Source organism: Crocodylus porosus, unplaced genomic scaffold (assembly GCF_001723895.1).
Source record: "Crocodylus porosus isolate Cpor-Errol unplaced genomic scaffold, CroPor_comp1, whole genome shotgun sequence".
In the NCBI taxonomy this organism is placed as follows: Eukaryota; Metazoa; Chordata; order Crocodylia; family Crocodylidae; genus Crocodylus; species Crocodylus porosus.
Window position 1 is genome coordinate 157541719 of NW_017728886.1, and position 13429 is coordinate 157555147.

The 13429-nt window shown below is 41.0% G+C and overlaps 1 protein-coding gene across 1 annotated transcript; it reads right to left on the reverse strand.

Annotated features, from left to right (window-relative positions):
* Positions 1 to 6574: 6574 nt before the first annotated feature.
* Positions 6575 to 9339, reverse strand: NHLRC1 (NHL repeat containing E3 ubiquitin protein ligase 1). The gene has a single exon (XM_019543849.1). It carries the CDS (start codon positions 9291 to 9293, stop codon positions 8091 to 8093), a length of 1203 nt encoding a protein of 400 aa, XP_019399394.1. The 5' UTR covers positions 9294 to 9339; the 3' UTR covers positions 6575 to 8090.
* Positions 9340 to 13429: the final 4090 nt, after the last annotated feature.

The window sequence follows — 13429 nt, forward strand, 5'->3', positions numbered from 1 at the left end:
CCTGCCTGCTCAGCCTTTCCGGGGCTCAGGCTCTCCCCCCTGGGCCACAGACTCTCTAGTCCATGTTCCTAAGCTTCTTTACTCCCAGACCTTGGGCTTAGGTGCTTCAAGCCCAGCCCCTTCTGGTCAGGTGATTTTCTAATTGGCCCCTGCCACACATGCAGGCTGCTTTTCATGCTGCCTACCTTCTCTTAAAATAGCAGGAGACTTGGTGCAATCAAGAAGTCAATCATAATAAATTATAATATACTAGAAATATGCAAGCATCACTTCAGGCTTGTAAAAAGATAATGCACAGTTTCCAAAAGCTTATATTCCAGAGCTTGAACCTAACCTTGTAATGACCTCTGCACAGCAGACCTCTGTGCCAATGTGAATCCAGTTGATTTCAGTATATTGTCAGGTACAAACCTCCAGCATTCACTTATGGGGACACTCCAATCTGGGTTAGTCATGACCATTTACACACACGTACATGGAACAGTGGGTTAGTCATTGTAACAGAATTAAAAATATTAGCAACATACATATATGAAGAAATGTGCCACTAAAATACAATGATGTACAATTAACAAAGATGAATCCAGCCAGCAGAAGAGTACTGGGTAGTTGTACTATTTATTTAGAGGAATATAAGCTATATTTGGGCCAAAATTTAGATTGGGTATTTTTTCCAATCATTCAAGGCTAGGAATATCTTCATATTTTAAAAAGAAGTGCTACTTTTGATTGAAACAGATCATGTATAATTAGAACACAACATAGTAACCTATGACCATTGTACAGAAATGGCACATATTGTAATTTTTTTTTAGATTTTTTTTCCATTTATATGTAGTACATGCACATCTCTGGGAGGCTTAGCGTGCCCTAAAACTTTAGATTTTGCATATATGTGTTTCAAATATTAAGTTGAAGCAGATTGATGGTTTTCTTAATTATGTCAGTTTTGAGAAGTGCCAAATTCTGTGTTGTCATGCCTGCTCAAAAGTAGTTTGTTCCACTGCCAAAATCCAATATTAATGAAAAGAAGAGATCCCTTATCTTTCTGTCAGTGTTCCAAACTGAAATGTTTTCCCTTTAATGGAACTTGCTCTACTTCATATTGATGTGGGCACCACATGCATTTAAGCAGTGGACACCTGTTCACTAAATCCTTCTCTCCTTTTCACTTTTAATCAATCCTCTCCTCTTCCACCCCCAAAATAATAAAGTAGGGAATTTACACAGTGGGATAGAACATCACAGCTCTACATTTCTGTATATTACATTCCAAGAATGTGTAATGACTTATGCAGTCTAGTGGACTGCATAGCTGCACTCATCTAAAAATACATTATGTTCTAGAAAGGTATAATTCACTTGATTAAAACTTTTGCAGTGAATAATAATGGAATTAAAAAACAACAACAAAAAAACCAGGATCAAGAGCAAAGTATCAAAAGCTCCTTACAAAAAGCCCATCAAGGCAGTTCTCAGACAAAAAAAATACTGCCATGGAACTTTCTTCTCCTTTTCAGGAATGAAACAGAGCTGGGAAATCTGGGACCTGTTCTCAAAGTCTGCCACAGGGTTTCTTTGTGACAACTTGTGTGCTAGTTCCTGTGTCTACAACAACAGACATTGAGTATTTATTCCTTGGTCACCCGAAAGGGCTGCCAGACAGCTTACCCTATTTTCACACATACAACCTGCCCCTAAATCAGATATATAACTTGTTAGCTATATAACTTGTTTATGAAAGGCAGAATGGAAAAAAGGTCTTTCCTCGAAAATCCTGGTAAGTATGGCAAGTACTAGTAAGTAGATATTTTCCTAGGGGAAAATGCAGGCAGCTACAGCTGTAGGAGAGCAAAACCTCCTAGCTGCAGGATGCCTCGGGACCCTGTTAGCAGGGTCAAACCACCCAACAACCCCTCTTCTCCTCTTTGAGCTGAGCTGGGTGGGCAGCCAGCAGCATCTGCCAAGTCAGCTGAGGGCCCAGTCCCTCAGAGTCAGCTAATTCAGCAGAAACCTCTGCTCCATCGCCTGAAGCTCAACTCCCCTTTAGAAATACAATGGAACTGAGCTCCAGCTACCAGGGCAGAAACTTCTGCTGAGTCCATAATAGCTTCTGCAGCATAAGTCTCTGCCAGAGAAAGTATCCACAGCCAGCAGCCAGGGAGTCTCTTGTACAGCAAGTACAGCATTATTTTCTCTTTCCTCCCATAAAGGCTTGTGTGGCAAAGACTGCTATTGCTGATTTCCATGTTTAAAATGCACCCTCTCCCCCCCCCCCAAAATGCCAGCAGCTGACTTTTGGGGAAAAGATGCATGTTATGTGAGAGAAAATACAGTAATTCAATATTAATGGTAGATTTCTACAAGATCCTTGGTTTACAAATAAACAAACAAATGCACTGCATTGTCTGGTTACTAAAACGTCTTTTAGCTTGGCTTACTTTGACAGTATTCAAAAGAATCAAGGTTGCATTTTAAGCAATATTTTACTGAAAATCTGTCTATTTTTAAATTGCCAATGCCACTTAGCTAAATTTGGAGAAGCAGCTAGAGCCTTATATTGATGGGGAAAATACAAAAACAATCATGTTTCCCTCTGACTTGTGTTTTACCAACAGGAAAATGGATTGCTTTGCTCTTTGAATTGTAATACTTAAGGTTAGAAGCTTCAGACTTGTGTAATTTTGTGTCAGGAATTTTCATATATAGGTTGTTAATATGTTGGCAAAATAACTCACCAAAACAATGGGCTTGCTAAAGACAAATCAGGTTAAGGAAACTGATTGTCCTAGTTTGTTTTCAAGAGACAATAAGCTCTGGTTCTGGTCAGTAGATCACATAACAAAAACCTTACTTAAGCACAAGATTTACTTAAATTGCTTAGCCACCAACAGGTGTAACTTTGTGGGAGGCCTACTTTAAAATTGTTTTAGATACTCTAAATTGTCTTGAACACCATGATCATATGCATACCTCCATTTTGTTTTCTTAGTACCACTGCAAAAGCTCTTCATGTGGGCTCTTCATGTGGACTGTTTATTGAGCTGAAACAAATGGGAAATGTCAGAAGAAATCCAGACACCTCCAGAAGATTACAATGGGAGATTATTAAACTTTGAAAATCTACCTTGTGGAAGTACCCTTGGACAAAAAGCTGCACACACCAGAAAGATGCTTCATCTGTGGCCTGCAAATAAACAGATCACCAGACAGGACTGATTAAGGGATCACAGATAGGGTGACCACCCATCCCTAACTGGGTGGGATAGTCACGGAATGGGAACATCTTAGTCCCAGTCCTGGCAGCATGACTCCAGGACAGCATTTGTCGCAGATTCACAGTATCATGCAGGGATCTGGGTTTGGGAAGTGATGGGTTTTCCCCATGCAAGCTGTTTGGGGCTGCCAGGAATGAGATGCATGTGGCCAGGAATACAGCCAGGCAGCATGGAGAGCAGCCCCGTGTAGGTAAGTCTATAGGGCAGTGGAAATTGAGGCCCCCTCCAGTGAGGGAGGGAGTGCGGCTGGCTCCCTACTGCTGTGCACACTTCTGTGGAGGGGCACTTATCTCTCACATTCACTTTCTGAAAGTTGTGCGGTCTGAGGAATAAAAAGTATGAGAAAGTATAGGCTTTTCCCCAGAGATCTGTAACTCTTACGTTATTTGAGAATAAAGGTAATGATGTTTTGGAAACTTGCGTGAAAAGCCTGTAATTTTTTTAAAATCTCTCATGGGACAGTTTTGAAGGTTTAAATTATAATCCACCAATTGGAGACTTTTTTTCTCTTTATGAATCATAGAAAAATAGGGTTATAAGGGAACTCAGCAGTTAATACAGTCCATTTCTTGCTCCTTCTCAAACCATCACAGACAAATGCTTATCTTGCATGTACTTAACGAAATTCCAGTGAAGTGACCTCTGTGAGTATAGAGGGTGCAGTTAACTTCTGTGCACCTGTCTGCAAGAATCTGGCCCAGTGTCTTTCCCTTCAGCTTTCATCTTTCTCACTGCTGCACTGCGGAAAACTGCCTTCTCCAGAAAAGAAGTATTCTGTGAAGTCATGTCCATCTGTTTGAATGGGCCCTATCCTGTTCATTTTTTTGCAATTTGGAGACAACACACATTATTGATGCTTGCTCCATCTTCACATATGAAAAACCTACAGTGGCATTATAGTAAACTTTTATGAGAATACAAATGTCAAAATTGATATCATACTCATGAAAAGTTATGTTAAAGGCCACTACATAAATCCCTGACATACACTACATAATCATATGCATATGAATACTCCACCTTTCTTGACAAAGCATAAACCAAAAGAGAAGGCATGTTATAAGATGCAGCCAAAATTGGCCTTTAAAACTTCCTGCAGCTAGTACTTTACTTCCACATACTTTCATATGCTGACATGATGCAATAGTAACATGAAATAATGGCTTAAAATAAAAACCAAATATCAATCTGCACTTAGAACTAAAGATTTAGGGAGGTGTTAGGAATTCTGTACATAAAATTTGGTTTGATGCAAATTGTCAGAGTATGTGATACACAGAGAAGTATACAAACTTTCATTGTATTTAATGAAGGAACAGTTATTATAGTTAGAGTCTGGTAGAAGTACCTTGAACAGATTTTAACTTATTCCCTGTGCCAGCATACAGTCAAGTAGATGAGAAATTCCAGGTCTGAAACACATTTTGATGTTCCCTAGCATAACAGCCCACCCATTTTGAAGGTGCACCTCTGATCTTTAAAATATAAATTGCCCATTTTAACTAGTTCATATGCATGCTTGCATTTGACTTCTTACCCACTGTCATTCCTTTCTATTAGCACCATAAATTTATGCTACTGAAATCACTGGCAAAACTACAAGCTGTCTTCAGTTAGTGGGACCAATGTCTAATCCTCAGGCTTTAAGAAAAACTAAACACCGTGGTATCGTCTTTAAGATAACGGGCATTTAAATATATACATGCAGGAAGAGATGGGTAAGATTTTAAATTAAAACGTGCACAAACAGAAAGAAGAGTGAAAAAAACAAAATCAAGTTTACCCACATGACAGACCTCCCCCCAAGCTTACTGTCTCAGGACATTTAATCACTGAAAAGATTTTTTTTAAGTGTAAAAACATTTTGGCTTATTCCTACCTTCCCCCCATGAATAGGGAAAACATCCATGAATACAGGGGATATTCCACTTCAGGCAGTATTTTTTTAAGTTTTAACACTGTGCTGCACAAGATATAGAAGAACATGTAGAATGAACAGAATACACTTCAGTTACAGTGGTTATACCAACATTCAGCAACTGTGCCCAAAAGCTTCAAAAGACCTAAAGTAAGCATCACAGCCTAAAGGAAGTTGCATAAATACATGTACACAGGCAATCTTCTAAGCCAATTGGAGATGGAGTGAACAATCCTTATAATAAGGCCACTTATTTAGGTGCCTGTCTTTTAGGCACCCAAGTCTGGTCACTGAAGTCAGGATTTTCACTGATTTTTACACCCAGTATTTTATCAGGCAAAGCAATGACAATTATAACAAAAACAAAACTGTATCATTTGCAGAAGGAACAAACATCTGACAGACATCAGCTACAGTTAAGTATAGGCTGCAGGAGCCTACAACTCAGCCCTGTGCCTCTGGCTGTCATCTCCCTGCTGCTGCAGGGTGGGGACAAGGGAGAGTAGTGACAGGATGTTTGAATTTGCAAGCAAAATAAACTTCAAGCTGTTGTTTCTGTTCCTCTGTCCTAAGAGACAAGTACAGAACAAGTCACGCTTGCTTTTTGTGCATTTGTTTTGGATTTTAGAATAGGTTAAATGCTAGGGTCAGCATTTCACTTTCCAGCAAGTTGCCACTGTGACCCCGTAGGTGCTGCAAAGTTTGTCCCTAGTTTATGAGCCAGAGAGTAAAGACAGATTCCTTCTGGAGTGTGCTAAGGAGGCAGGGGAATGCCAGCTGATAGATCATGGTCTCAGTTTAGCAGTGTCCTGTATCACCCTTTTTACATATTACCAAGATACTCCTCACACAATAGATATGTGGGTACTATCACTCACATTAAAAAATAATCAGCTTCCCAAAAGAGGAGGAACAGAATGACACACTCTGTTTCTCTATACAATCAGATTGGAATCTCCCACAGATAGCTAGTTAAAAAAAATCAGCTTTTGCTAGCAGCTGGCAAAGAGGTTGTTCTTATTTAGAGGAGCAGCAGTTTCCCTTGCATTAGTGTCATGACCTGATGAGGGCCAAAGGAATTCCTGTCGCAGAAAATCCCAAAAGAAACATTTCTGGTCCCTCCCAAAACCTTTACTAAGTCACCGGCCAGATGGTAAGGCTGGGAAAGACATATAGTCTAAATCCATACAGTCTCTTCAAGCATCAGGTCACCTTAGAACAGGTACTGCCAAAGAAAAATGAATATACAGCACAACAAGTAGAGAAGAAGGATTATAACCACAATCTATAATAAAGTGAAAAGATTTCCCCAAATTGCCCATGATAGGAATGGTGCCATCCTATCATTATTAATATATCAGTGTGCCACTAATCAATTAAGCCTTTTTTTAAAATAGCTTCTATTTAATGGATTTTTATTTACAAATGTTAACATGACAGATAAAAAATACATTAATTTTCAAGTAAGTGAAAAGTATCTCAATACTGCTTAAATTAACATTGTCACATTGATTATTGGTGCAATATTATCTAATAATTATTACCAGGTCTTGAAGCTAGCTCAAAAGCCTACTGAAGTTAATGGAAGGATTCCCCATTGTAGTAGTTTCACAGTCTGAAAGGCCAAAACTGCTGCTGCCACTATATTACTTATTTCAAAATATCCCATTTTTAGCAAAGAAACCTGAAAGGATTTAGTCAAGAGTCCAGTTACAATATTATCATTTCTGTTAAATTAATGCAATTATATCTTCATTTCTACTCTGCAGTGAAGCAACAGAAATGGTGACCAGAGATATGCAGATTAGCATGGATAAAATAAAGACTGAATCCAAATTTTTCTGTGCCTTTGCCTTCTCTACTTACTCCTATTTACACTCCTCAGTTCTGTTTGGTATGGAAGCAGGAGCACTGATATACTATTTGAAAGGCCAGCAAGAAACAACTTCAAACAAACATGGCAAATAGGAAGAAAAATAAAAATCTTGTCAAACCTTGAGATACTGTCTCCATAACAGATTATAAAAATATTTTTCAAATGAAGTCAGTGATCACGAAGAAGTGGTTTACTATGGAAAGTTGATCCTGGGAAATATCTAAAGAAAATGCCTAGTACTAACAGCAAAATCTTCCAAGTATAACTGTACTAATAATCTCAGCTTTTATGATGAGACATGTAGGGATGAGACCATGAATCAGTCTTTAATCCCATTGGCCTCCAACACCAGTTTTCATGGTAGTTTCAGTAATCATACTGGAAGTCCTAGACTTTTACCTTCCATTAATTTCACTTAGGCTCCTTAAAAATTATAATGGATGCTAGTATGGACCTTAGTTGAATGTTGTCTACAATGATCCTGAACTGAAAGGCACTTTTCAATTTGTCAAGCCAGTTCCCCTTCTATTAGAATTTCTGAACATGAAAATTGCTGTATTTTCTCATGTCATTCTCTCAACTTACCCAACACGTCAGATAAATTAGACACTAAGAAAGAAAACTAAAAGGTAAGACATCCTTTCCAGCAGTCAAAATAGGCAGGATTTCCCGTTATCTAGCACTACCCTTTTAAAAAATGTTTAGAACATCATTCTTTTTGTTCACACATGCACACACAAATCACAACTTCATTGTGTATAATAGTTTGGAAAAATGCAAAGTCATATGGTGGTAATCTCTGTCTTATGCTGCAGTAGACAGACTGTCACACAATATGCAGAAGTCAGAATTGGCAAGAATTTCACAAATCATACAGCACATCCATCCAAAAACCTAGCAGTTTCCTACAAGTTCACAGAAGGAACTAAAATGATGCGACTACCCAATAAAACCATAGCTTAGCTTTTTTAAAAGATGAAAATTGAATTAAATTATATTAGCAGGAATCAAAAATAGTTCAGCTAGTGATATATATTTTTACTGAATGGTCACCATTGTCTAAGACAATCAGAGAATTGTTTGCTGTGTATGTCAATGCTACAGGGTAAGCAAGCCCTTGGGTAATTATGGGCTTAAAGACCGGAAACTCCTTAGGCTTCCCTAAGCACAATACTGCCTGGTTATAGACATCTGCTACTATGATATGTCCCTCTCTGTCAAAGGTCACAGCAGTGACATATATTTTGGAAGGAAAAAATAGGTTGAGACCAAAGCTATCGAGCTGGCCAATAAGCGTCATGTCAGCATTGAATATCTTCATCCTTGTACTGCTGTAGTTTGGTCCTCTAGCCAGAAGGTGCTCAATTACAGCAATAACCCCAGACAGCTGAGAAACTGCCACTTCTCTTGGATTGCATAGGTTTGACTGGGTCTTCTGAATCTTTTTTAGTTCCCCTTTTTTAAAATCAGCTGTCAAATGATAAAGGGCCCCTGCGTTTGCATCAGTCAGAATAATTTTATTTTCAGGGGTGATATCCAAACCCCATGGTAAGTGGAAGGGCCCTCGAATAACTAGCTTGCCTCTTCCATCGAAGTCAAACACTTTCACAGACTGATCCCCGCTGTCTGTGACAACGACATGACCATCCAGTGTGACTGTTACATCAAGTGGGTATTTGATATCATTGCCTGCGTTGCCTCGTTCCCCAAACTGCTGTATACAGCTTCCACTCAAACCAAAGAGCTTAATCCTTTTCTTGCCATCATGTGCCACTACTACACAGCTAGATCTCTGACATATTGCAATCCCAGTCGGATTGATTAGCGTTCCCCAGCCTCCAAAAGAAAGGCTAAACGTTAAGCCTGGAGATGTTGATCCAGTTCCTTCATCACTTGCCCCAGCTGTTGTTCCCGAAGTAGAAGGAATATTAGTTGCAGGTTGTAAGATCTCAGTTAGGTGCAGCAATGGTAAACAGTCACTTGTCTCAGACGATTTGCACACTCTTCGACAGAAAGGGCATTCCAGCCTAAAGTTCCTTGGATGTGCTAGTGAACACACACAATCCAGGCATATAATATGCCCACAGGGTAAGTTCCTCGGACGATGTTGTTTTTGGTGGCTATATTTTTCAAAACAGACCTTGCATTCAAGCAGACTGATCTCAGTTTCATTTACTAGCTCCATCATGAGCTGCATTTTCTCAGAATCCTTGGCAGACATAGCTGCTGCTTTAAGAGGATTGTTGACTATGCTGTGTCAGCTGACGTTATCATCTGGTCACGTTGGGTGGTCACAGGACCACTTACATCAGAGGTCTTTCCATGAATAATGATGCTATTTTGTTTCAAAGCATCTAGTTCCCTCTAAAGGAAGCTTTGAAAAATGCAGTTGGTTTATAAGATTATCACCGATATGTTTATAAATGAGACGCTTCTAATCTCCTTTTTTTCATGTATTTATTTGGAATAAGAATAAATCTAGAGCAACATTTGAATGGTAAAAAACAGTGTCATGTAACTTAATTCATGGTAATTTATATATGTCAGAGTCCATGTAAGTGATCAGGAATCAATAAACCAGTAGGCAAAGTAACTATATCATCTTCCTTCTGTACTTTTGTATTCAATCTTTAGGAAACCCTGTTTTAGAACCGTCAGAATTTGCTTCTAAGCCTGATGGGGCCAAGCTGTCTTACACCCATGAAAAATTTTATTTATTTATCAAATATTTTTTGCTTCTATGGTAATTGGTTTGGAAAAGGTTAAAGGTATAAAACTTTGCAGAAGCTGACTCCCTATTCCTACCCACTGAATAAGTTTATGAATAAAGTACATTGCTAAACAAAATTAACTAACACAATAACTTACATAGCATTTGTTATCAAATTATACAGTGATGCTGGTGCTAATATACAACCTTATCACTGAAAGGGAGAAGCCACAGTTTTGTATGATCATGGTTTGCTGTTAAGTTTGATAAAGCCCTCACTCTCACCGCTACTTGTTATTGGAGCTACAGTGGGAAATAAACTAAAGACATCAAAAGCATCTTACACCATCGTGCTTGGAATAAACAACAAAGACATGTGAAAAAGAAACAAAGGAAAACAGATAAGCAGTTTTTAAGCTCAACTAATTAGTTTAGATTGGATAAGTGTTAATATTAAAAAACTCTCCAAAAAAAAAAAAAAGGATTTCTAGCAAATAGAAAAACATACTTATCTATACTTTCTTTTAACTGCAGTAAATTCCATGCTACAATACTGACAGAGAGCCTTGCTGAGCTTATATAGGGCAAATGGGATCATGAAAACAAGGAGCCTAAAGATCAGCATAGGACTGTGTTTAGATCCTGGTGACTTTTAGGTTATGTTAGTGTACTGTCAAAAGGGACCTGGGTTTTCTGTTCAGAAGGGAAAAATTCAGAAAACCCTGTATTTTCTCATTTTCATAGATTTCATAGACATTAGGGCTAGAAGGGACCTTGAAAGATCATCGAGTCCAGCCCCCTGCCCCTGGGACCATAGGATCCCAGCAAGATAAACATCCAAATGTCTCTTGAAGGCGTTCAATGTGGGTGCTTGAACCACCTCTGATGGCAGGCTGTTCCAGAACTTGGGGGCTCGGACAGTAAAAGAATTCTTCCTTATGTCCAGTCTGAAATGGTCTTGCTGGAGTTTATAAGCATTCAACCTTGGGGTGCTGTGGTGAACAATTGTTCCCCCAGATCCTGGTGAACACCTGTGATAGGTGGCCACCAGATCACCCCTGAGCCTGCGCTCTTCCAGGCTACAGAGCCCCATAGCTCTCAGACTATCGTCATAAGGTCTGTTTTCCTGACCTCTGATCATGCACATGGCTCTTCTCTGGATTCTCTCAAGCTTCTCCACATCCTTTTTTGAATTGTGGAGCCCAAAACTGGATGCACTACTCCAGCTGCGGCCTCACCAAGGCCGAGTGCAAGGGAAGAACGACGCCCCAGGATTCTCTTGAGAAGCATCTATGGATGCAGGCCAGCGTTGTGCTCGCTTTACTAGCTGCAGCATCACATTGAAGGCTCATGTTCATCTTATGGTCAGTCATAACCCCCAAGTCCTTTTCATCCATAGTGGTAGTCAGCATAGCACTGCTGAGCCTATAAGGATGCTCCCAAGGTGGAGAATCTTGCATTTTTTTATGTTAAATACCATCAGGTTCTCATCCGCCCATTTCCTGAGCTTGTCAAGGTCAGCCTGGATTGCCCTCCTGTCCTCAGGTGTGGAGGCTTTGCCCCAGAGTTTGGTATCATCGGTGAACTTGGTCAGTCCGCTTCTGACTCCAATGTCCACATCATTAATAAAGATGTTGAACAATATAGGTCCAACAACAGAGCCTTGGAGGACCTCACTAGTCACAGGGCATCATGACGACTGAATTCTGTCAACCACAACCCCCTGGGTCTGACCACGGAGCCAATTCCCCAGCCAATGGATCGTGGTGGACCGGAGGCCACAGTTAACCGGTTTTGCCAAGAGGTGATCATGAGATACCAGACCAAAGGCTTTTTTGAAGTCAAGATATATGACATCAATTTCCTCTCCCTTGTCCAGGTGATATGTCACTTGGTCATAGAAGGAAATGAGATTGGTCAAGCAAGATCTACCCACAACAAACCCATGCTGGGTATCCCTCAGGATATTGCCATCAGCTAGTCTGTTAAGGATGGTCTCTTTGATAATCTCTTCCAAGACCTTCCCCAGGATAGAGGTCATGCTGATGGGCATGTAGTTTGCCAGATCGACTTCCCTGCCTTTCCTGAAGATAGGCACCATGTTGGCCTTCTTCCAACCTTCGCGAACTTCACCAGAGCACCGGGAGTTCTCGAAGATCTGTACCAGGGGCTTGCCAGCTCCTTGAGTACCCTGGGGTGTAGATTGTGAGGGCTGGATGACTTGAAGGTATCCAGCCTCTCAAGGTGTTCCTTCACCAGCTCAACATTAATGGAGGGCAGAGAATCTCCCTCACCCAGGCCTCCTTGTCTTGTAATGGGTATGGGTGTCCCATGGGACTGATGAAAGACTGACGCAAAGTACCCATTTAATAGGTTGGCTTTTTCTTGGGCGTCAGTTGTCAGTTGCCCCATCTGGTTTAGAAGGGGTCCAATATTGCCCTTGCTTTTCCTCCAGCTCCCTACATATCTGAAAAAGGACTTTTTATTGTCCTTGATACTTGTAGCTAGTTGGAGTTCAGTCACAGCCTTGGCTTTCCTGGTTCGCTCCCTGCAGGTCCAGACCAGTGTGGAATATTCCTTCTTGGAGGTGAATCCTGTCCTCCATCCTTTGTAGGCATTTTTTTTTAGCCACAGAAGGTCTGCTAGTTCCCTGGAGAGCCAAGGGGGCTGCTGTGCCCTTTTGCTGCCTTTCCTCCAAGACGGAATAGCCTGAGCTTGTGCATCAAGCATCACTCCCTTGAGGAGCAACCACTCTTCCTGAACTCCCCTCCCCTTAGGGTCATGGTCCCATAGGGCCTCACCGACAAGCCTCCTGAGCTTGTCAAAGTCAGTTTTCCTAAAGTCAAGGACTTCTGTATTGCTGACTAACTTGTCAGCTTTACGGCAGATGGTGAAGGTGATCAGCTCGTGGTTACTGTCGCCTAGCTTCCCATCAATCGTTAGGTTGCTGATTAGGGCACCCTCCGTTGCCAGTACCAGGTTGAGCAGCGCTTTACCTCTTGTTGGCCTGTAGACTTCTTGAGTCAGATAGAGGCCATCCACACGAGAGGAAGCTTTGCGACCACTTGGATTTAGCCGATCACTCTTCCCACAAGATGTGGGAATGGCTGAATTCACCATCCAGTGCAGGGTGTCAAGGGCCAGCAGCAAGGCAGTAGCCCTATACTTCAAGAGGGCCAACTTCAACAGTTGAGGAGATTAGTGGGAGAGGCACTGGGGTTCTCAAGGGCAGGGGAACTCAGTGCCCAAGATGAGTGGTCATTCCTTAAGGGGATGATACTCAGGGCCCAAGGGATGACCATCCCAACAAAAAGCAAGGGGGGCAGGAGTGCCCAAAAGGCCCCCTGGCTCACCAAGGGCATCCTTGAATGCTTGATTGCCAAAAAGATGGCGTACATCCAGTGGAAGGGGGGTGCTATCTCCAAAGAGAAGTATACCTCCTCTACTCGGGCCTATAGGGGGGCTGTCAGGAAAGCTAAGGTGGACATAGAACTAGAACTTGCGTCCAAAATCAAAGATAATAAAAAGTCCTTTTTCAAATATATAGGGAGGATGAAGAAAGCACTGGGAAATGTGGGGCCCCTGCAAGATCCTCTGGGCAATCTGGTGGTTGCACCAGAGGAGAAAGCAGACCTCTTTAACCAATT

Bases quoted from the DNA above. Each gene is read 5' to 3' on its own strand.
- NHLRC1 (XM_019543849.1), bottom strand. From the start codon at position 9,293: ATGTCTGCCAAGGATTCTGAGAAAATGCAGCTCATGATGGAGCTAGTA.